Genomic DNA, 25,157 nt, shown 5'->3' with positions numbered 1-25,157 from the left:
AAAACAAAAAAAACTGGTTGAGAACAACAAAGGAAAGACGTTTTCTTTACTCTGCTCAGGTGATTTGAATGGACAGTGAGAGGCGATGCTGCTGAATGTTTTCAAATTTTCCTCCGTCAGAGACGTATTTTTTTTCCCACACCTCCCTCACACAGAGGAATGTCATGTTTGTGTGTCATTTCCTCATCTCAGAAAATACAGACAGAATTCCTCACCATTACACCCACCTTCCTCTGAGGGGCAAACAGGGCGCACCCTGTTTTCCTCATGTTTTTTTCTCCGGGAGAAACAAACCTTCACACGTCTGCACAAGGCTGTCTTTTTCCAGTCATCCCCCCCTCCCGTCTTTTTATTCTGTTCATTTCACAATTCAGTGACATTTACTGATTGTTTTGGTGAATAAATGGACAGATACAGGGATACATCTTTTATATTTCTTTTTCTTTTTAATATTTCCACACATGATACAGTGTCACAGCATTGTTTTTTTTTACTGAATAGGTGTAATGGACAAAAAAAGTCTATAAAAAGTATTATTATTAAAACGGCAGGATTTTTTGCTGAATGTCATTTCAATGTTATTTTTCCTGTTCTTGCTGATTTTAATATTTTCTATGCTTCCCCTGATCCATGTGGATGCACTCTTCTGGAAAAATTAAGTCGTCAGCATAGAAAGCAACTTCCCTGACAGAAAGAGAATCCACACCGACATTTAACTCAAAATAAACTTACAGTACTAGAGTCCTGTGATGTCCGAGGCGGATTTAGTTTGAATCAACTTAAGGCAAACGGTGTCTACGTGGACTAGTTGAAATTGGAGTGAAGGGGGCGAAGGCACTGCTGTGATGAAGGTCTGGGGTTCCAGCTTTCAGGTTTCTTTATCGTCTGAGGAAAGATTTAATTAAAAAAAAAAACAGCGGCTGTAACATACTTTGATTTATGTGTCATTCACACAGTGAATAGATGTGCGGTTGATGAGTAATATTAATATGCACTGTGACCACACGCACTTTATAAGTGGTCAGAGACCCGTACATGAGTATAATTACACAGCTGAGAATTATAATATGGATTGTCATTTAAAAAAATGTTCATGCCTTTTAAACATCACATTTGTGTTTTGCTATTTGGAAAAAGCTGCAAAAATGGCCAAAATGGGTAAGAACAAACACAAAAACTAACACAGCTAAAATGTATATTTAAAGTTACATTTACATTGAAAATGTTTCCCTCAAAATCTTTGTTATGAAACTTCGTGAACATATAATTCAGTTTTTGTATTCAGAGCAAAAGGCTCGCTACAACTTCCTGAACTTGCCCTTGAAGTAGTCATGATGTATCCCTAACCCTTCAGAAGTGAGTGCTGAATGTTTTCTTACCTTTGACTGGTGGGGCAGGTAATCGCCGCCTCAGCTGTCTTGAGGAGTCCAGGGTGGCAGACTGCGAGAAGAAGACATCAAGATCTTTTTTTTTGTTCCCCCTCCAACATGCCCTTTTGGGAGTCGCACTGAATCAATGAGTGCAGATGTTGTACCGTGACCGGAGCGCTCCTGCCCTTAGTGATGCGTGTCTGCGGGTCCACGTTGAGGCCCGCGCTCTTCAACGCAGCGATTCTGGCTGAGATGTCACAGATCTGCAAGCAGGCGAAACAGTTGCATCAAGACGAATAATGAAACGTACGACACCAGATAGTCCTGCGGGAGTATTTGAAACTGTCATCCAGTATGTTCTGAACTCCAGGTTCACAAGCGGCAGTCTTGTTTTACGCGTACCTGCATATCGGACTGTTGGACCTTGGCGGCGGCTGCCGCCACCTGTTCCTCCAGGAAGCACAGCTCCATGTTGGAGGTGGAGCTGCAGATTCCTCTGGCGCACTCCTCCAGGTCACTGAGCTCGGACTCCAGGCTGAACACCGACCCAGCCGCCACGTACACCTGGAGGACAACCGGGTCACTTTCTGAGCCGCACACACGCGTCAATGTTATATTTACAAGCGTAAATTTGGACTAATGGGAAATCAGTCACGTGGATTTGATGCACTGGAGCACCTTTGGATTTCTAGCACATGCAAACAAGCTGTTTGAGGTATTGATCTTGGATCGGTATCAGATCGACGATACCAGCCTTACGAATGGGAAGAATCAATCTTATCCAACATGTATTTTGTACATGTTGATATTGTGATGACGATTAATTTTCATGTATTGTAATGACTTTTTCCAACTCACAGGTGTTTATTAGTCTTACAGGACAACTGTTTCTCTGCATACCGATGAGAAAACAACTCTAATGACTTCCTTTATGACCCGTCTGACTGAGAATTACTGCTTAAAGCTGCTCAGTGAGTCCGTTGAGACTCTTAATACTTTCTGCAGCTGGAGGTGGTTTAAATTTTAAACTCTCAGATCAAAATGTGCAGCAGTCCAACATACTCATGAATCGAAGAGAAGCACACTGAACCTGCAGGACTACTAACAGTAATGGTGATGTTCACAGGGATGTTATTGCATAGGAGAGGATAATCTTAGCATATTACAGTTTTGCTAATGAGCTCATTTAGTTTTCCAATGATTACATGAAAGCAGAAATGTACATTTTGAGGAGCTGAACATCATCAATAGAGGTGAGGTATTTGTTTAATGAATTAAATAACCAACAGCAAAAGTGAGATAATCTCCTGATATCAGCGAGAGAATATCATACTTTAGGTTATTGGTTTTGGACATCAGAGTTTTTTCACTCACATTTTCCTCAAGTCTGGAGAATTGCTGGTCCAATTTCTTGTGGTCTGTGTTGGGGGGCAGTGACGTGGCGGCAGGTCGCTGGTCAGGTCCTCCCTCCACTCCCTGCAGAAGCTCCTCGGTGGCGTTCAGAACTTTTAACACCTCAGTGGTGATGCTCCGCAGCGAGACGGCCGAGTACCTCTACAGGACACAGACACAAGCAGAGGGATTCGTTTCTGATTCCGTAAATTTCACACTTTGATCAAATGTACACACTTGACACAGAATTTAAATGATGCTGAAGTTCACTGCAATGCGTTACAAGAATTCAGCCTTGTCTGTACAGATGGACATTTTCGTTATATAAGAAAGTAATAGCTCTTGATAACCAAACACACAAATCCAGACAGGCTTCTCAGAGGTTACTCAACATGCTTTATTATGCCTCAAATAATCTCCGTTCCACAAGCACTGGTCCCGAAATAACTGGAAATAAATAATAAGAAAGAATGAATGGAACAAGGGTTCATGTCTTCCTAGAAAATAAAAAATGTTATGAATAAATTATTGTCATGAAGTATATATATGCATATATATATATATATATATATATATATATATATATATATATATATATATATATATATATATATATATATATATATATATATGTACCCACAGTATATACCAACTCATGACCATCATAGCCACATAAAGATGGGAAATGAACGTTGGGGGGGCCTTTATGAATGAAAGTGAACACGAAATACATAAATATTGTGAATAAAAACAAATAGATGCATAAAGGTGATGAGGAAGACATACAGGTGAAAGACACCACTGCCACTTTGATGTACATGCTGTAAGCCCTTCATGCACATGTGTTTTTCCTTTTCCAAGAGTTCATCCTCACCTGCTCCAGCAGAGTCGATATGAACTCTATTGTTTTGAAAAAGTCCATGTCACTGGGCTTCACATGCCGCAGCAGAGAAGAGAAGAAACACAGAGCAGAAGCAAGGGAAGCAAGCGTCACTAAGACGTGAGTCACATTATAAAGAAGAGGGAAGACGTTCAGACTGTTGAAGGGAGATTGTGTGACTTCTGATAAGCACTTCAGATATAATTTTTTTTAAATCATGAATGTGCATAAATAAATAAAATAAATAAATAAATAAGCTCCTGACTTCTCCTGACAACTGCTCCAAATCAGTTCAATTATTTTTTTCATTGAAATACTTTTTTGATAAAAGTATGGAGTCGTATATTATTGACGACAAAATAAGAATTTTGTCTTATCGTTATGTGTCTAACGATGAACAAAAGAACCATTTTTGCCACTTTTAACCACATAAACATCAGTTTCACCTTTAAAATGAGAAAAACACAGCTCGTAAAGTTTTTAACTATACATCCAAAAAAAACCTGATATATAGTTGATTCGGAACAAACAATTAGAATGGACATTTTATATGTCAATTTGATTGTAATTTTGCATCTATCCTGTTGTAGAAAGTGGCTCATCAGCAGTTCGTGTAAAATAAGCACAAGTAAGGATGAAACTTGGCTTTGTATGACATTGGAGGGCCTCATCTACTAAAGGGCATTATGACGGCCATAAACTACAGCAGCAGGATGCGTAGAATACTAGGCAGCATCCACCAAGCCCATTAATCTACATGAATATGAAATATTGAGCGTTTGATCCCGATCACACAGAAATAATGTCAGTGGGAAGTAAGAAAGAAAGACAGTTCTTGAGAGCTGTGGCCTTACGTTTTGGATTTCCTGTGGCGACAGTAAACCTTCCTCAGGAGAGGAGTCGCTGTTGTTGTCTTTTTGCTCTGGATCTCCCAGCGTCTCCGTCACCGGTGTCTGTGTTGAAGTTTCTCCTCCTCGATGCCTCGTTTCTTCATCATCCGCATCAAACTTCGGCTCTGCTTTACGCGTGTGAAGTGTTTCATCCAACATCAGGGCTTTTACACTTGTTTGTCTTTCCGTCTCTACATTTACAGCTCTGCGTTCTTCGGTTGGCTCATCGTCCTGTCGGCCTGGCAGCTTTCTGACCGCTGACTCGGGTCTCTCATCTTCACCTTCACTTCCACATTCCTTCACAGCCTTTCTGTCCCCACCTGACGCGTCCTTTTGTCTGAATCCTCCCAACTCATCTGTTGCTGCATCCTCCAGGTCTCGGCTTCTTTGTCCACTTGTATCCGGTATCACTCCGCCCTGCATGTCCTCTAAAGTCATCATCAACATGCTGCTGATGATTCTGTCGAACTCTGTGTCGTCTTCATTCTCTTTGTCCTTTTCGTCTTCTTCCTTTCCATCTGACTGAGTCTCTTGCTGAACTTCTGTCTCGTGTGAGTCCATTACCTGCTCCTCTCCACCTGCACTCGCTGCTCTTTTTAACTCCGCCTCCTCTATTTCCTCTGGTTCTTTTTCTTTTGATGAACTAAAATCCTCCACTTCTTCCTTGTCACCCTTTACTGTCGCGTCCTCCTCCAAGCTCCTGCCTTCTACGTCCTTCCTTTCCTCGATTTCTTCGCTCAGATCGAACATTTTCTCGTCGATCTTCCCGATGGACTCCCTCCCCCCCGCTGCTCCCTCCCACAGCTCCTCCGGCTCCGCACCGCTCTCGCTCCCCCCTTGGTGCACCTCCACCTCGCCCTCGTTCACTCCCACCCTGTCCAGCTCGTCCTCGGTGGAGGAAAACTGCGAGGCGCTCACCAAACTGGCCAAGTCGCGCAGCTGTGCCACCTGGATCGCTTTCCGCGCCTGCGGTTTCCACAGCGACCCCTCGTCCATCGCGCCGTCCTCTCCCTCGTTGCTTCGGCCCACCCTGTCCAGCTCGTCCTCGGTGGAGGAGAATTCGGTGGCGTTGACCTGACTGGCTAACCTGCAGACTTTCACCGCCAGCTCCACGTCCTTCGCGTCCTCCTCCTCCTCCTCCTCTCTCAAACTCTCGTCTTCAAGCCCGATTCTGTCCAGCTCATCCTCTGTGGAGCAGAACTGTGCTGCTCGGGCTGCTTTTCCAAACTGGGACAGTTTATAAGTGAGCAGCTCGTCTTCACTGCGCTCTTGACCCTCCTCTTCCATATCTTCATCCCTGTCTCTGTCCCACTCTCCCTCACTGAGACCGGCTCTGTCCAGCTCGTTGTCAGTGGATGAGAAGTAAGTGAGTCTGGACTGAGCGACCAGCTGGTACAACCTGTCTCTCATCTCCTCGTCTATTTCATTTTCATCCTCATCCTCTGTTCTCCCCTCGCCCACGTCCATCTCCATACTCTCGCGTCTCTCGTCTCCGTTCCTGCTCCCTCGGCTCCCTCCGTCCTGTCCGTTACTCCCAGTGTGTCCCGCTTCGTCGACGTCTCGCTCTCCCGTGGACGAGTCAGACACTGGGCCTGCCCGCCGCCGCAGTTCCACCGTGGGCTCCTCGTCCGTCTGAGCGACTCCATCTTCGATAAAGTGGCCCTGGAAGTCCAAAGGTTCAGGGGTCGAGGTTCCAGAGGTCAGCGTGTCAGGAGTCACGGCATCGAGAGGCGGCATCGTCCGGTCATCTGCTTTTCTATTGAAAGCCTGAGAATATAGAAACAAATCTGAGTTTATATTAACTATCAATCGTCACTGATGAACATTTTTAATCATGACTGATTACATTGTTATGCACATGAGTCAATCATAAACTCAAAATCAAGTCTGATGTTAATCTACAAATGTTGCAATATAACCCAAATACCAATCAGTACACCAGCAGTTTTGTGTGTGAATTCACTTCCCTCCCACCTGCCCCCAAAAAACAGTCAACAGCTTTCTTGTGCTTGTTAATCGATGTATCAAGCTCAAGCAGAGGAGGCAAAAATTACATCCGAGCCCAGTTTATAATTTGCATAATTCTGGAAAGATCTACTCGTGCGTTCATGCTGGCAGAATTATGACTGCAATTACCACTAATATGCACATTCCTTGCAGCTTTTAGCAGCTTTTCCTGATTTAATCCTGTTAATATGCTTGTAATCTGCATATTTCTTTAATATGATAAAAGTCTGCTCTTACATGCTCAACTATACCTGACTTGTTCTTGTCTCTGATTTGTGATATGAAGCAAACACCATCTCTGTAATATGAACACACAATGGTAGACTGGAAAGTTTGATTACCAAGTTAATATATTGCTTTGTAATACTGCTTATCGTGGTTGTGGTTGCCTGTTTTGCAGTTTATAGTTCAGTCTCTGAAATACTTTTTAAAGGAGATTTCAGGAGACAAATTCTACCTAAACACCTTTTAAAGTCACTAAAGTAGCTAATTAACACAAATGTGTGCCATTTATTTATAAATAATTCTGTGGGAAACATATAAAGCTGCCACAAATTGCATATAGTCCATGATTTCTTACGGTGTTTTTGTAAGAGGTTGAAACCTTGATCAATGCACCACTCCAGCACATTGTAGGTCCGGTCAACAAAGTGTAGAATAAATGCTTCATATTATATTTAAGCTTTGTAACAGTAAATGTTTACATATGATAAATGACTATAGTAAAACACAATATGAAACATGAAATTCGTTATATTAGTGTGCTTTATTTGCAGCACTTGAAAGGATGAAAACTCAAAGTGGCCTTTTGAACAACATTTCAACACTACATCTGGGTGTGTGATTTATCATTTAAATAAAACTCAGCAATTGTGAAAAGTTTTGTCATTTGTCTTGAAATGTTTGTTGATTTGTATGTTTGGTGGTGAGTTGAGAAACACTGGTGTAGACTAGATGGCAGCATATGTTTCTTCAAAGCCTCTAAATAAAATACGTTTGCAATAATGGAGCTCTCATAATAAAAATACAGGCTGGAGGACAGGGCATGTATTACTGTGATGTGCAATCTTGATTCTTCATTAAAGCGAACGACCGACAAATACCATTGTGGGAGGTTTGTGTGATGAAGCTCAACACGTGATTTAATTGTGAAAGCGCGGCCATGAGCTGGTGTGCTTTGTGGGGCTGCTTGTCAGCGGCGAGGATAAAAAGTTGACTGTGTGACTTGTTGTTGTGAATATGCTGGAGTTTATATGGGCTGTATGATGAATAGCTAGTGTCAGGTGTTACCATGGAGATGATTACTTGAAAGCAGCCAAGGCAGTATAAGCATTTGTGATTTCGAGCCAACCCATCAAATACTTGGCAGGCCATTTATTTCAAATATACAGGTAGTTTCAGGCCATAAGAATCAACTTGGTGTGTGTGTGTGTGTGTGTGTGTGTGTGTGTGTGTGTGTGTGTGTGTGTGTGTGTGTGTGTGTGTGTGTGTGTGTGTGTGTGTGTGTGTGTGTGTGTGTGTGTGTGTGTGTGTGTGATTGATTTCTTACCAGGACAGGAGAAGATGAAGCAGAAGCCTCCTTCCTGCTCCTCCTCTTCTTGCGTGACCTCCTGACTTTTCCCACCTCTGGCTCTGAAACCACGGTGATCTCCTGCTGCTCATCTTCGGCGTCCCCCTCCACGTTGAAGTTTACGTCGATGATGCTGGTCCTGCGGGACGAGGAAGGTCTCCTGATCTCTGCGGGGACTTTCCACTTGAACAAACCGAGCAGAGGCTTGTTGTGCTTCCAGTTTCCTTCAGAGTCAGAAGACAGGTTGTCTCTGCTGCCTCTGAGACCCGCTGCTGGTGACGGGACGCCATTGCCGCTGCCGCTGCTGCCGCCACCACCATCAGGCTGATTGAAGTTAGAGTCTGTCATCTTCTTGTGGATCTCCTGCAGGACGGTGCCCCAGGAGTTGTCGGGCTCCGGTTTGGTTTCGTTGTCGGAGCCCAGACCCTCATAAGCGGACACAACCCCGGACTCCCTCTCCAGGGCGCTGTACACCAGACTCTTCCTTTTGGTTAACAGGCTGGGTCGAGACAGCTGGGCGCTCTGCAGGGCGATCCAGTTCCCGTCTGGACTCTTCAGCACTGAGGACACACCTCCACACCCAGGCAAGCACACACACACACACACGCACACACACATGCCCAAAAACACAGGTCTATTATTCTCCATTTAAGGCACAGAGCGATACAAAAAACCTTTTCTAAAATCATGCAATGCTCCATCCTTAAAGTTTAAAACCAGCTCTCACCCGCATTGTCCAGCCTGTCCACACTCTTCCACGCAGTCATGGCCGCCCCGCCACCCTCCTTCTTCAGCGTCCGTGGGGAGTCTTGCAGCAGGGCCGGAGACTCGCCGTTCAGCAGCGAGAAGGCGGAGTGAGACCTCTGAGGGTGAAAATCAGAGGAAAACTCTCAAAAACGCGTTACATTTCACCTGATCTCCAATACGTGTGGTAACTCTGTGGGCCAATGTAGACAGGAGACTGTTGAACACTTGAAGTCAACATAAAAAGAAACTAAAACACCATAATCACGTCATGTCAAAACATTCTATTCAACTTAACTGAAAATAAAACAAACCAAAAAAAAAAAGAAACATCTATCCTGCGCGGCACCTCAGGTTGACTTTCTGCAGGTTGTGACAGTTGCATCTTCTCACCCAGAGGTTGGACTGGTGTTCCATGGAGTTGGAGGAATGATCGGAGGGGAACTGATGCGGTTGATGCAGATCGGCGTTGTGCACAAGCGTCCAGTTGTGGTCGTAGTCCGCCCTCATCTCAGAAAGCGTTTTCCTCCTGCTGATGATCTTTTTCATACACAGTTTTGCTTTATCACGGGGGAAGGAAAAACAAACACCACACTATGGACCATCACTTATGAACTGCATTCACTTTTTGCACGATGGTTTGGGCCAGTTCCTCGATGAGCTCTCCCCGGTGCTCCCGCAGGTAGTTCGCCTCATTCTGCTTCTCCTGCGTAACAAACAGTCACAAATAATAAAATTACAAGCATATGCACCCATAAGCTGAATAGCACTTAAAATATGCTCTCGATATACATATCTTTGCACTCAGTTCAAGGGCTTTGGGACACTGTAGCAGATTAGCGAGAGGTAAATCTTTTCAAGCAAACAAGTTTGAGGAATGAGGTGGTTTAAATAATATGTGCTATAGGCTTCTGAAGTCCCCTTTGGAAAGCTGGAGGAGATAATTGTGTTTTATGCTTGCATGCTGTAATCAGCCAGGTTGTATGCAAACACAGAGAATAAAATATGGATATATTATCATAAAGAGACACTTTATAACCATGACAGGTTTTTTTCCCCTCGTGGACAGAAAGAGTTTCCACGTTTAACTAGCTTGTGTGGACAAGGCTGTCTGGTTTTTAGTTGTTGTTTTTGGCTCTCGTATTGTCTTGTTCCATCATATTAAACTGTCATTTGGACTGCAGCATAATCCTGATGGTTTAACGTAATCTGAAAAAGCAGAGAAGTCAGATTAAGGAGGACTTGATGAAAGGACTGAAGAGGGATATTTCTCAAAGTGCATAGATTACAGACCAATAAACAGCAACATAATGCAGCACGATGCGTCACTGGGAGACCGAGAAGTGATGGTTTCTCTACACTTTTTAGTGAAAATTCACAAGTAAATTGCAATGAAAATGCCATAAAACTCTGAACAGGAATTGCATCCTGGATATTTGTTGAGACTAATCACCATTATTTTGTCACAGATTTGATAGCAGGGTCCGTTTTTCATTACTACCCGCAGCTTTGAAAATAATCATAAATACTTTTATATGATTTTTAATGTGGCACTCATCTCTTATTCTGCAGTTTCAGGTGACTATGATATATATCCCTGCTATCACCAAACAACAAAAGGACACGGTGAAAGCCCTAAATGACTCCAACTGGTAAAAGAAAACAGTCGCTTAAATACCTAAAATGGTTAACTCCATTATTTTACAGTTCATAAATACAATATAAAGTACAATAGTAATAGTAAAACCTTACATTATATAGGTTTAGTCAATGATTTAAACTTTTAATACTGCGCCCTTTGAAACAGATGATCATTTCCTTGGAACTTTGGCTCGTCGAGCTCAAATCACCTCACAACTGTCTCCTGAGACAGTCGATACCTCCAGTAGTCATCATCCCCACAGAGACGATTATACCTCCATCACAGAAAGTGGCACAGTTGGTAAACTGGACTGAGCTTCACTGGGGTTTCATGTGTTCATAGAACGTGATCCCATTAGGATAATGAGTCACTGGTCCGGTCCGTTGGGTGAAGTTGGTTTAGTGTTTGACACACACTGTATATTTGCAATCAAACCATTTGATTTGGATTTAATTTGGGGAAACAAATGAGTCCTTTTGGAGCCAGACATTGCATTAAAAAAAAAATTATTATTTATTTTCCTACATGAGTGCAGCAGTAACCTGATTCGAAGTGTCAAACTCAGCCTTGGAAATGGCCTCGTCTATGGCCTCCTCTGCCACTCGCACGGCCACACTGAGCATCTCTGCCATGCTGTGCTCTAAGGACAAACACAGAAAGAACAGGTATTGCATGAATTGAAAAAAAAAAAACGTTTCCGGGACTTGTTTCTGCGATGCCGTTTCCCGTTTTAGACAAGAGTCAGGCCGTCCCAGCTTTTCGCTCGTGTCTGCTGCCACTCATCCTGTTAAGTGGCGTGAACCGAAAGAGCGAAGAGGAGTGAGGAAAAACAGAGCAACGCAGCTGTTCCACATCCTACAGGGACCCACGAGCCAAAAGATTACCACAAAGACCTTGTAACTATTCATCTCTGCGGTCTTTTATCTGCTGTAAAGCATTAGATGAATGTCAGCTGGGAACAAATATGAGTTTATGGATTCATGAGAGGATTACAAAGACCTTCCAAATAACCTTGAACTGGATAATGTGCAGTGACACTTCTTATGGAAATTCATCACACAGGAGTGGAGGGCCAAAGGGGCAAACAGGGGCAGCTGGAGCCGATCCCAGTTGGGTTTGGATGAAGGCAGGATACATCCTGGACATGTTGCCAGTCCATCACAGAGAGTCAGACAAGCACACACTCGCATCTACAGGCAATTTAGGGTCACGAATTAGCCTCCGGGTAGAAAAGCCAAGCACCCAGAGAGGAGAGGCAAACTCTTTACAGAACATGACTTCAATCAGGCTTGATTCAAGACACACTCCACCATTGTGCAGCCCAGTTTGGGTCTATTTCAAAAAAGAAGGCCCAGCCTGGACATGACTTTAAATCTTAACATGTCTCAAATTTAAATCACTTAAAAAAAGAGTGATGAGGTCACGATATTTAACAAAATATCACAAATTATTGAGGAGTAACAACAAAAACTATCCGTATGAAGAAAATAAATAGGATGCATTCAACGGATATCATTATAAAGGGAAAATTGTAATGGTTGTGATTTTGCTGAGATGTTCTGATTTACAACTAAAGGTGTTTAAAATGTTGAAGCCAGTTCTGAAATCCTACTTACACAAAAGCAGGTATAGACAATAAAGTGAAGTCGTGAGCGTCAACATGTTTACCTTCGGTTTGTCTGTAGAAAGTTGAGTCACTGCCACAGATGCTGCCCTCATTGCAGACGCTCTCCTCGTAGGCACTGCCCTCTGCAGAAAAGCACACAAGGTAGTACTTTTGTGCAAAGAAATAATCATATCACATAAAATAAAGCATCTATTCTGACAAAGGTTCAGGCTGCATGGAGTATGAATGAGATTTTATGTTTCAGATGGTCTGGCTCATTGGGCCTTATATCATGTATGCAAAGAGATTTCTTATTAAATGTCAGAAATTTTAGGATTGATTGCATATTTAATCAATTTTCTTGTCACCTACTGTTCTCTTTGGTACGAACGGAAGAGGATGCTGTGGCACTTTCACACAAAATAACACACCAACCATTTTGTGTGTAGTTTTTTTTTTTCATATAGTACAAAAAAAACCAACACGAAAACAGTTTCTACTTCCAATTCTGAACTTTGAGCTGTTCTCACATCATCCAAATATTCATGCAACAATGCAGCCATTTATGGTTATATAAGTGCATTACTGCAGCCTCATGCACTGCCACTGCATGTGGCATTAGCAGGCGACCTGACTGGTGCCTGTGTTCAAAACTACACTAGAGTACACAAAGGTCACTTCCAATCGTTTTAAAGGGCAAATATAGCACTTAAATCAAGTGGTATGACCTGTAGAAGTTTGAATTTAGCATGGATGTTTTTATTTCGTGTGAGGGTGGGTGTGGGGATTTCATAACCGTGACCCCTCACAGATGTGCGTGTGTGTGTGTGCTGATATCTTTGCTTTAACATCTAATGAGACAGGACACATTTGGCCCCAGTGCAGGGACATGAAGACGATGTATGACGAACACAGCCAGTGAAGGTCACTGTAACCCCGAAGGCACCACGAGTCTGTTCTGTGGAGGGTGAAGCGGCAGTGAAAGTCATGAGAATATGAACTGTTCTGCGGGTCAGTAAAGAAGATAATATTTATATTCTCCATACAAATAAAACTACTATTTTGCACTTTCAAATCTTTAATAAAAAGTACATTTAAATCATGTTAATATTCTAATTCACTTTTTCAAACTAAACTCATTTTAATTCATGTCAGACCATCTGATCTCAATGGAGCCAGACTCGTAAAACAACGAGTTGTCATGTTTTCACAAACTTACGCACATGCGAAGTTTAATGATGTCAATACCATCTTACCAGTCAACCTGAAACGCCTCTAACAGGTGAGGTATACTGCCTGAGTAGTAGGTAGCTTACATTTATGGTTTGGTTCTTGATCTCCTGGTTGTCCATTATGTCTTTTACTGATACTGAAAAAAAAAAAAAAAAAAAAAGCTACAGCTGGTGGACAAATTAAGAACAGCAGTTACTGTATATGACCTTGACATGACCCTCTTGTTAGTCGGTCTTGGCTCATGAGCCATATGTTTCACACCCCTGCACTAAACATTTACCATTTCACTCATGTCAGTAAAGCTCATAAGCAACGTTTGTGATCTGCATTTTCACTAAACATAATGTTGAGCCATCAGTTTATTCATGTCGATGCTCATAAACCGAGGATTTAAAGACCTTACAACTTCTTACTAAAGATAATGGAACAGGAAAAAACATGGCATTAGCAAAAGATTACAGTTCATTCCGAGGGTAACGCATATGGATTGAGCAAACATGTCTGCTAAAAATGACAAACTAATCTGCAGTAGTAGACTATATATATATTCAGATTCTCTGTGTAACGTGGAAAGGATTAGCGTGTTGCTAGTTAAAAATATTTCAGAAATATGTAGTGGAGACAGGATCAGATTAATACTTCACAGTGCCCACAATATTCAACTTCCTGTTTGATGTCCACCCACTGTATACATCTTTAAAAAGTGACATGATGAATAGTACAAAAGGATTTCCCTTTTTAAAATATATTTTAATTAACATATTAATAAACATAGCTTCGTACAATAAAACATGGAATGGGACAAACCATAATAAATGTTTCAGTATGTATCCTGAAGGTTGCCTGTTGACTGTAGCGAAATAAAGCAGAATCCTGACTTGTGAGCTAATGTGAACTTATTGGATGGTATTTACCAAATAAAAAAAAAAATCGACTTTTATGGTATTAGTTGCCACACTCGATTTCACATCAAGATAAAACACATATTTTATTAAAATTTCACAGTTGCGTCACAGTTTTTATGCTAACATATGAATTTAAAAAATAACAATTACACCTGTTCTCTTTTTCTGAACTCACATGAACCCATGCACAACATTCTATAGTATGAACTACAGTATTTACATGATCTGTTTTTAACAGATAAAACAGTAACACATAAATGTGAATTATAAGTCTGACATAATTAACTGATATATTTATAGATTAATATGGTGGGTTTAAAAACAAAATTCAAGCTTCAAAGTACAGCCAGAAATTAGATGTACAAAATGACTTTTTAAAAAGTCTACATCAAGAAATAATCATTGCTGCATTTTAATGCACTAAACATTTTAACATCTCTATTTTAGACGTGTGAAGACACATAAGGTCATAGTTTTTTTCTTGCAATGTATGTGTAGGGCAGAAGAAAATAATTCAGGGAGCCTCAGGTGAATAATGTAAACAATAGTCCTTTGGCAGTGTGCATGTGAGTGTGTGCACGTATGCATTTGTGTGTCGGTCCTCAGGCTCACTTTGTTTTTTTTTTAGGGGAGGTTGACTCAGAACATGGTTGATCCACTGGGTTCAGTCCAGAGGGGAAATCTTTTCACTGCTAAACAAATCATGCACAGTATTTTGTTCCCAAATGTCAGCTCAAATAACTGTGATGCAATTTGTGCCGCTCACATCGCTTTTATGCAAAGTAAATGCAAGGACTTACATGAGTCACCCTGCAGCACACCAGATTCAGCAGGAAGGCACGGCTCAGTTTTCAATATGTCAGTCAGTAAACAAAAGGAAATCTATGAACCTACTTCAGAAAAGCGACAGCCTGAAACCAGCCCACATCGCTCCAGCACCCACGGGGCGGGGGGGGGGGGGGGGGGGGGGGGTCAACCTACAGACAGTCATCTACAGACAGTGACCTTCTCTATGCAAAACGCACAGGATTCTCCGAAATCCCTCGTCAATTCAATTAAATCAGAGACAGAACTAATGGTTCACTGCTGCCTGGCGTCTGCCCACTCCAACAAACTGCAGCAGGTGCTGAGACTCCATTTCCAGCATGGTTAGATCCTGAAGAGCTGCAGTGATAAAGTGACTGTAACATAATGATTGTTTTTAACCGAGAGAACAGACTCACATTTCTCTCCTCTAGTGGTGTGCATCTATTGTTCTATCCATTGACATTGTATACTGCTTTTATTCAACTTGACCAGCCAGAGTAAACAATAGATATCTTCTTGATTGTAGTTGCTGGTTACGTGTTTAACAGTAACGTTATGCAAATAAAAAGTACCTATTTACTTTCATATTACAAATATTGTATTCCTAAAATAGGCCTGTGTATTCTGGCTTGATTCACTAAGATCTTCATGAATTGCACTCACGTAAATCATAAGGAGAACCATTTCATAATCTCAGGTAATGTTTTCCAAATTAAAAGACTGTGTTTAAGTATGCATGCATGATTTTCAGGGAGCTTACTGAAGTGTAGCATAGGGAGTAATACCACTGATGTCCTACGGGGGCAGTGTTGTGCTCTAAAGCTCGTGTGACACCAGTGTAATAAACAAAGAAGAGATCTGAACATGAAACACAATGGAAATAATGATCCCTTTCAGTAAAAACTGCATAAATGTATGCGTGGATGCAAGCATATTTACAATATTACCTCACCGAGACATCGAGACTAAGAAGCTTCATATGATTTGTTTGAACAGTTTGTAAACCTCTTCACTAGCAAAATGTAAAATATGGAGCAACAAAAAATCCCAGACCAATTTTTAAAAACTACTGGGAACACAAATACTTATTTTATCAGTTTTTTAAAACCCGTTTCATTGATGTTTGTGTTCTAAATGCTGTCCCACGTGAAACCAGCAATATGCACTGGCCTCTACTGGAGGTATTGATGAACAACCCAAGGCAGTGATTGATGTCAAAGTTTGACAATGTAGGTATATAAAGGGAGCCTATTTGGGCCTTTAATGACATGGTTTCCATCAAATAGCCATTGCTCATAGCCGTCTATCGTTGGAGCTGCCTCACAGCACATATTAGCCAGTAAATGTATTGTGGCTTCTTCTTCTGGAGGAGGCAAACCAACATTAATAAACTTAGAGATTGGCATTACACCAGTAATCTGCTGAAGTTATGCGTGTTGAAAGCCAAAGGCTTAATCCTTTCCTCCTAACTTCCTGTTTTCCAACACTCGGACATATGAAACGGTAAAAATCAGACAAACAGAATTCAAAGTGGAGCTCATCTACGTTATAACTCTTGTTCCAGTAGGGGTAGAAATACATTACCAGTCAGCTCTGAAAGTGCACTGTGCTCTGCGAGGTGCTTCCTGTAGAGGGTCTTCAGCACTTTAGCACTGCCGAACCTCTTAAAGCGTTTCTTCACATTAGTATAGAACCACTCCAGGGACTGTGTCTTCAACAACCTGAGAGACAAAGAGCAGGCATATTTATCCCTCACATTCTCAATCGAGAACTTCTTGTGGACTTTTGACAATTTAGTCAATGGGAACACGTAAAGGCACAAGACCAGACAAGACTGCCAATACCGATATGACCCGGAGTCAACAGATGTGTCAGCATGCAAAAATCATGTATCCACAGGATCTGTCAAATTGCCACTTCCCATTCATTGTCTATGGGAAACACAACACAACGGTGCATGCTGGATGTAGTGCATGCTGGGTACGGTGCATGCTGGGTACGGTGCATGCTGGGTACGGTGCATGCTGGGTGCAGTGCATGCTGGGTACGGTGCATGCTGGGTGCAGTGCATGCTGGGTATGGTGCAGCGCGTTTCAGAGTTGCTCTCAGCTCATTTGCATAGAGTTGAATCCTGCCAACTTTATGCAACTGAGACATGGGGAGGAGGTTATGCCAATGTTTATGGTAATTTTTTATGTTACAGTAATTGGGATATGCTAATGTTGCGCCGATATGATTATGCATCCCTAAAAGTAAGAGTAAAGAATAAATAACTGATGTAATATTCTGAATGTTTAAAAGGTTGACGTCAGTGTTTACAACATAAACTAAAAAAATGTGCATATCTGCAGTATTTACAGTGGATTTAACAGGTTTGAGGTAGAAATGACACACACACAGGCCTAAACCTGAAGGGATTTATTGTTCACAGCAATGTATGTTAAACATGATTTAACAGCTTAAATGTCGCTCCGATACAGATTTAATTTATTTACGGTTTAATTACAGAGCTCACTTTCAGTTATTTCCGCAAGATTCCAGTTCAAGAAGAAAACGAGGAAGGATTTAATGAGTGTTTATGGGGCGACAGCTGTAGGATGCGGCAAAGATACTCCTATCAGCATGTTTAATTAGTCACCATCTGTTGGCTGAGTGGCAGTGTGAGCGTGTGAGTGCACTGAGGTGACACACAAAGTATCCGAGTGTCAGTCGCGTTCGGGCTCCGAGGTCGCTCCTGACAGAGATAAGAGAAGACGACCGGAGACTGTCAGTGAGACTTCAGCTCACAGCTCTGCTGTGTTTGTAAAAGAATAATGATATACCAAATACAAAATCTGACATCTTCCTGATTGATATGATAGCATGTGAATATTGTCCAGTTTTCTGTTTTGGAAAAAGGTCTTTCACTTTAAACATATGGAGATGGATCCCTCACTTGGATAACCACCCAGTCATCCAAATGTCGACACAGAGATTCAGCCAGTCCAGGCCTCCACAAAGCACCTTCTGAAAATCCGCAGTTGAAAGGCGGCGAATGAAAGATACACGGTCAACTCCAGCACCGCAGAAGCAAAGAGGATTTCTCTGTATTGCAGCAGGAAGAAGCACAGCCATGACCTTTTCAGCTAACACAGCTGTAACACTTGGCGGACTCTTGGAGGCCCAGTAAATCCTGCCACAATATCCAAAACCTGACTTGAACGCCCGTCTCTCCATGTGGGACCAGTTGTCTGGAGCGAACACAAACTGCAGTTTCTGCTGCTCGGATACATTCTGGTATCCACCTTTCAACCTGCATTGCCTACAGTATGATGCATACACTGTTGTTTTATAATCCCTCCAGTTCTGCCTCGGGGATCTGTGCCGTCACCTCTCACCCCTCATTTGAATCCACTGTTGCAAGTTAAGCCTCCTAGTGTATACCGGCCAGACCTCCAGCTCCTCAGAGCTCAATACCCCCCAGACCTCCAGCTCCTCAGAGCTGAAAGACGCTTTCTACCTTTCCTTCACTGTTCACAAGGAAAAGTATCACAACGACACATTGAGATATTAAGATGCTATGCCTTTCAATACTCCACTCTGGACCATTGTTGTCGTTGGCACATATTGTACTCCAGGGATATCCACTCAAGGTATCATCTCCAGTTTTTTTTATAGTTTTTTAAATTTTTTATTTTATACAACAAGTTGGTGTAGTGAGTCACACCATTGTCGAGACAAGCAGTAAAAGAGAAAGAAGCAGCAGAAAACAATAACTGTACAAAAGACAGTAAACTCAGAAATGATGAAACTCTTGGCAACAGCTAACTACACTGACTCACTGCTGCCACTTACCATATATATAAAAAAAATTTAATCTTATATTGTCTGACACACAAAAAAAGCTTTTTTCTCATAAAACACATTGTCATCTCTTTATCTTATAAAATTCTGGTTGCATCCAAAAAAAGCTAAATCTACAACTCTGAATAATACAAGTGGTTTAAAAGGTTTTGTCAAGTAATGATGAAGTTGTTAAGTAATGATACAATGCGACCATTCACCTTCAGGGAGGGCTGGCGATAGTTAGTAAAAATATTAAAGCCAGAGGCGACTTTATTCTGAACTGTGTCTTGGTGACTGTACCGTGTGTAATAAAGTGCTAAATCCATCTCTCCAGCAGCAGACTAAGACCATAATAACCTCTGACGTCACTGCGCCTCTCATCCTGAACTGAGCCTCCATGTAGTGGACGAACAGCATCACTTGCGGTAGCAAGTCACTGACATACGGCGGCACAATGACATGCACCTTATCCTCTCCCTCGCCGTCCTCTAACCCCGACTTAGCTGTAACCTTACTTGAACGTTGAAAAATCACATAAAACTTTGAAGAGTCACTTTCAGGTATCGAAGAGCATACGGACAAATACCTACACAGACGGGACGCATCTGAAGCGTCGCACTCCCGGGCGCCACCGCCTCCGTGACCCTTACCTGCTCTTCTGGCAGGCGGAGCAGAGCCAGGCTTTGTCCCGCTTGCAGTAGACGCGGCAGGCCTTGCACACATTGTAGTGGCAGTCCCGGCACCGGCGCTTTGGGTTGAGCAGGAAGGTGAAAGGCGAGCAGCAGCGGATGCAGCAGCGCTGGTTAAAGCAGCTCTGCCGTGACAGCAGGAGGCAGCGACTGCCCTCCTCGTCCAGCTCCTGCTTCAGCTCACTGAGGGGAGGAGAGGAGGAGGAGGGAGAGGAGGAAGAGAGGGATGAGAGAGAGAGAGAGATGTTCATATGTGAGGTAGAGTGCAGGGTGAGACAGGAGAAGACACACTTCCTCTCTGCGGAAAAAAGCGACGGCCGTAGGTTTACTGTGTCAAATAGGATGATTATCACAACGAGGACATGGAGTGCACACGGCCAAACAAACACACGCTAATCCCCTGCTTCCTTTTAATGAAAATGGAGCAGAAATTAAAGTGGTGACTTTTTTTTTCTCTGGAATGACCTATAAATGGTAAATGATGAGTAAAAAGAGCACCCACGTGAAAAATTGCTTTCAGGACAAATAAATGGTCAAATGATGGCTGATATATGTATAAAAACCAGAAATTATCATTGAATAATGTGTGGTAGAATATTCAAGGAGGGTAGTTGATCATATTGGAGGGTATTTCAGAAGTAAGAACCATGTTCTTGTGGGTGTAGTTAGAATTAAATCAGATTTGCTCAAGGTGGGATCTGGTCAAGGTTGTGCCTTGTTTGCACTTTTGTCCACTTGGTGGCAGTAATGAGGTGCTGTTGTATTCATTCAATGCCCAGTCTTGCTCAAGTTTTTGAGGTTCGCTTGTGTAGTGACATTGAACTGTTGTATTGCTGGTTCATCTTGTTTTGCTTGGTTCAAACCACTTTTTTTTTTTAAGATGCTGTATAATTCTGCCAACTTTAGTAGAGATCCCTGCAGTAAGATCCAGAGACTTCCACCTTCTGTCCTCCAGATCTATACTTAAATCGCATTCTCACAGCATACAACACGGGCATTTATTATGCGACATTGGAAATGTTGTCTAATATTTCCAATTGATTAATGTGTCCTCAAATTAGGCTATTTGGAGTGCAGACGGAAAAGGAAACAGATTTTTCTTTTTTCCTTTTTCTTCTTTAAAGGGCCTTCATTTTATGTGAGAACAAAATTTTCTTTAAACTTGAGAAAAATAACTCCAGGTGCAACCATAACCTGTCTGTTTGGCTGTGGTGCTTCAGATTCAATCTCATATCTGGAATAGTTTTGATGAAGTACACAGGCATAGAAGGGACTTTTTCTATAAATGAAGCGACGCCAAGAAACTCTGGGAGATGACATAATCATGTTAGTCTTGATTTCTTGAAACATGAAAGACACAGCCCCTCCTATTGTTGTACACCTCTCACATGGATGTTGAAATGCATCAGGGAGTTTGTTCAAATCCGTTTAGAGACATTGTGTTTGGGCTCTGGTGGCTTCCAATACAGAGGAAGCCAGCTTGAGTGCAGGAAAAGGTCTCCCTTCCTGTTGAGAGTCACTTTAGAGGCAGGAGAGGAGATTTTGAAAATGCCTCTAAATTTAAAGTGAGAAACAGCTGTTATTGTTTTTCTTCTGGTTTAATTTTATATTTATTTCTTGGACCACACAGAAGACGTGACAAGCTACCACAATCCATGTGTTCATGACTGTGTGTAAACATGTGTAGGGATATGCTAAAAACCGTTGGGGATACAGTATATAAGTAATCCATTCATCCATTTACATTTGTTGCATTCTCTCTTTTTGGCTATACTGCTGAAAAATATACCAATCTCACCAAGCATTCAGCCTGTCTCCTCTCAAAGCTCCCAAACTCTTCAGCTTTTGACATATCTTCCTAAATTCACCATCAAAGTATGGATTTGATGCTTACTTTTCACATTTTGTACACTTTGTGAGGTCATCTCATGGACCAAAATGGAGCTTTGTGGAGGGCCATAGGTTTGACACCTTTATCCTTTTTCGGAGACCACTCACTTTATTTGGCTTTTATTTGAAGGTAGGTACAGAGAAACAGAAACATCTCCACACCTGTGAGTAAACACTTGAATGTGATCCAAAACACAGAATGATGCACTCATTATACGTAAACTCAGAAAGAACCTAAATCAAAGACTAAAACTTACTATTATTGAGTGTTGTTGTCTATTATGGTTTGTAATTTAGCATTATTTCAGTAATCAGCACTCTTGCATAATCTCAATAGAGAGTATGAGCTAAGATGTGATTTTGTTTTGAGGTAAGAATATAATCTTAATCCACATCTTCAGTGAGACCATTTCTTGACTCAATGCTGAGTTTCCAGAGACTCTGACACGAACCTGCAGCACATTCAAACACACCTGAGTCGCTCCTCCTCTTTCTTGCGCAGCCTCATGTCCCTCTGCACCACCTGGAGCACGTGCTCCGCCTCGTGGTCGGACAGACCCGACAGATCCAGCTTCCGACCCATCGCAGGCATCGCTTGTTCGATCCCTGTCATCAATCAGCCAATCAGCTGGTCGCTGTCATCTTTAGACCTGCACAGAAAAAAAAAAGATCTTATTGTCTCAAGATGATGTTCCACTAAGTTGGAGAACAAATAAGTGCCTCCATGTTTATCTGCTCAGTGACATATTGACTTTAGAGTTTGTACAAGAACAATGCACATTTATTTCTGGAAATATGTTATTTGTCTTTCTTATGTTGCATAATGATAAAAAAATAAGCAAATAGGTTGCAGATGAGCAATTTGCACAAGCTGGCATCGGCATGTCATGGACACTTTTTCATGTTTATCTGCTTCAGACACATCTGACATACAATAGCAGCCCAAAAATAAAATGATGCTGGCGTCAAATTACAAACACAACAACTAACCAATCGGACAGGACTGAGCTTCCGGTGATAACACCCTGAGCAGACAGAGACAACTTAAACACCTTGAATATAAGAGGTGAAGGTCGCAGCCAAAGCAGCAGCTTAAAGCTTAAAAATGAAGCAAACATCAAATTGCAAGCAAAGAGACGATTCCTTGGTGATAGCTAATCAGAAGGAGGTGTTTAGAATTAATTTACAGAAATACATTATTTATATGGTTGAAGTGTTTTAATAAGAGGCTGCCAAATGCCACAAATAAAGGACTTTTGGACATTTTACTGTATCTTGCACCAAGAAACATTATAAACATGAAAAAAAGTGAAACCATTATGAGGCCAAAATGTCATACTAACTCATACCCAAATGGGATTATACCAAACACCCAAGGTCAAATTGGTATTTGGCCTCTGGATGACAGTTTGACTTTCATTGTTTATTTTCACTGTCAATGTATGTTACTGTGTTTGTATTATATGTTACAAGCTGTTGAGGTATGATGAATTACTGTACAGTCTACAGTATGCTGCTCTTTTTGGGCTTTAATCAACATTAAAACAGAGCCGAGTCCACAAGCAGTTAAAAGACGTTTTGACGTCCTACATCCCACTTACACAAGCAAATCTGTGGAGTATTAACGCCGGGTTTAAGGCTTTTCTGCATTCCTGAAAGAGAAATCTCTCTCTTTGAGTCAGACATAAAGCTGAACACATCATGACAGCAGCAAAAATCTTTCAACTAAACATCAAACAGTGTGAAAGCTTAAATAAAGTCCACAGAAACTACACATATTTAAGTCTTCTGCTGACAAACAAAATAATGTTTTTTATCTTACAAGAGAGAAAAAAAACAAACTCACCAGTTGTTGAGTTCCAGATTCTGTTTGCGATATTGAAAGTTTTTATTCCTTCAGTAAACTAGCAGAGCTCCAGGGTGGCTATCAACTAAATCGCTTGTGATCCATCTTTGAATCGTCATCTCTGGATCGGATGTTGAAGTGGAGGGTCGCAGTGCAAAGTGTGAACTGCTGGACTGGTGCGAGCAGCCAAACACGTCAGTGTGAGAGGAGGTGAGGATAAAGCCTGATTACAGTTCACTTCCAGCATTTCCCTGCTCGCACAGACCACACGGAAGTGATAACAGTTTGTAGAAATGAGTCAGGTTACAGCCAGAAGGGTGAAGAGGTTGAAGAAATAAAGCTGTTACATCTTGGATGCGTACAGTGCATTGTTGTTCTACAGCAACCCCGTTTTATTTCAGGGACCACATACCACATCAGTTTGGTCTTCAGTGGGCCGGAGCAATTGGACACAGCACCATCACCTGGAGATGAATGCAAACAATGAGACATAGGGAAAAAAAACTGTGTGATTTCTGAATCTAAAATACATCTGTTACTCCCAGTCAGTGCACATGATTGCTTTTTCATATATATGCCACCCCTTCCTGACAAAAGAAGAAGAAAAAAAATATTTTAAACCTGGAGGGTCTAATCTTTGCAGTGAGTCTTTCATCTGGTTAGTATCATCACATTATATATTCATATTACCTCAGGCTGCGACAGTCATTATTACTTCAACCACAAAGTTTTTTCTTCATCTGCCAAAGTTTGATTGTAATTTCTACTCTGACACCAAAGAAAATAATAACTTACAATGTGGATGGTGATGCATCAGCTGTTATTTCTCATTTTGTCCTTGGAAACAATTCTAATGCTAAATCAATTTAATCGTGACGATCCACTCTAATGATTCACCTGGATGTTCAAACATGGAAATATAGACATAAACTTGTACGAGCTTGTACTTGAACTTGTACATATATACAAGCAAACACATAGGAATATATACATACATTTATAAAACGTGTTGAGAAAATAAATATATAAATAAACATAAACATTTATAAATAGATACAAAAACCTTTAAAAATAGAGATATCAACATAAATAGAGGCAAACTTCAATAAGTAAACCCACAAACACATATAAGTAGGCCCACTGAAACGTATATACTGTAAGTAGACACATATGCAACACAGAAACATATAAGTAAACACGGGCACTTATAAGGAGACAAATATTGGCAGAGGTTTCATTAACTGCAGGTGACATCTTGGAAGAGGACCTGCTCCCACAACACTTGCTACCTCTATTGTCGAATGATGTCTTTACACAATTAACAATAATCCTAACTCGCTGAATTTTCACCCCATACACTCATGAATTAGTTTGTTAAAAATGGGAGACACTGAGGTACGACAATGGTATTTTTGCACCTTTCAAATGTTCAAACGTTCATCCTGCAACACATTCAAGATAGTAACAGAAATGATTAGGTTAAATATTTGGGTCGCAATGCATGCAGCTCTCCATCAGACATTTGACACTAATAAGATCCACAGTATCACCACATAATAAAGAAATTAAATTGTGCAGAATATTACCGATAGAGTACAGAGAAATCCAAAGAAGAAGCAAAGTGTGTAAATGGGCTTGGTGTTGGAGATCAGGAAGAGTGATTAACTGACGACATCCTGTGGCTGAAAGTGGTATTGTCACGACAACAAATGGGTCTCAGTTAATAGCATATATATCACAATATCCTCCTCGCAGGTCCAAACAGAAATATGTAACAAAAGCTCAGAGCTGCAGCAGGACGAACTGGTTTTCACTGATGTTGCAGCTTGATGTTGTCTGAAGATTTAAATGTTGATGATGT

The 25,157-nt window shown here is 41.5% G+C and overlaps 1 protein-coding gene across 1 annotated transcript; it reads right to left on the bottom strand.

Annotated features, from left to right (window-relative positions):
• Window positions 1-491: 491 nt before the first annotated feature.
• myripa (myosin VIIA and Rab interacting protein a) lies at window positions 492-23,435 on the bottom strand. The gene is made up of 16 exons (XM_080503012.1): window positions 23,297-23,435; window positions 21,924-22,100; window positions 19,522-19,743; window positions 16,631-16,767; window positions 12,164-12,244; window positions 11,038-11,135; window positions 9,479-9,559; window positions 9,247-9,393; window positions 8,837-8,972; window positions 8,089-8,669; window positions 4,497-6,299; window positions 2,745-2,924; window positions 1,773-1,934; window positions 1,535-1,633; window positions 1,380-1,440; window positions 492-885 (listed from the first exon to the last, which is right to left on the bottom strand). Exons 2-16 carry the CDS (start codon window positions 22,061-22,063, stop codon window positions 869-871), a joined length of 3,945 nt encoding a protein of 1,314 aa, XP_080359138.1. The 5' UTR covers window positions 22,064-22,100; window positions 23,297-23,435; the 3' UTR covers window positions 492-868.
• Window positions 23,436-25,157: the final 1,722 nt, after the last annotated feature.

This window comes from Blennius ocellaris, assembly GCF_963422515.1.
Source record: "Blennius ocellaris genome assembly, chromosome: 10".
NCBI classification, from domain to species: domain Eukaryota; kingdom Metazoa; phylum Chordata; class Actinopteri; order Blenniiformes; family Blenniidae; genus Blennius; species Blennius ocellaris.
Note: the sequence above shows the minus strand (reverse complement) of the source record. Positions and strands in the feature narration are given on the sequence as shown.

Excerpts from the sequence above, each read along its gene's own strand:
- myripa (XM_080503012.1), bottom strand. The coding sequence starts at position 22,063 with ATGACAGGGATCGAACAAGCGATGCCTGCGATGGGTCGGAAGCTGGAT. Across the intron at positions 9,394-9,478 it reads CCCAAACCATCGTGCAAAAA|ATCATCAGCAGGAGGAAAAC; the intron begins GTGAATGCAGTT and ends TGTATGAAAAAG. Across the intron at positions 1,441-1,534 it reads GCAGGAGCGCTCCGGTCACG|TCTGCCACCCTGGACTCCTC; the intron begins GTACAACATCTG and ends TTCTTCTCGCAG.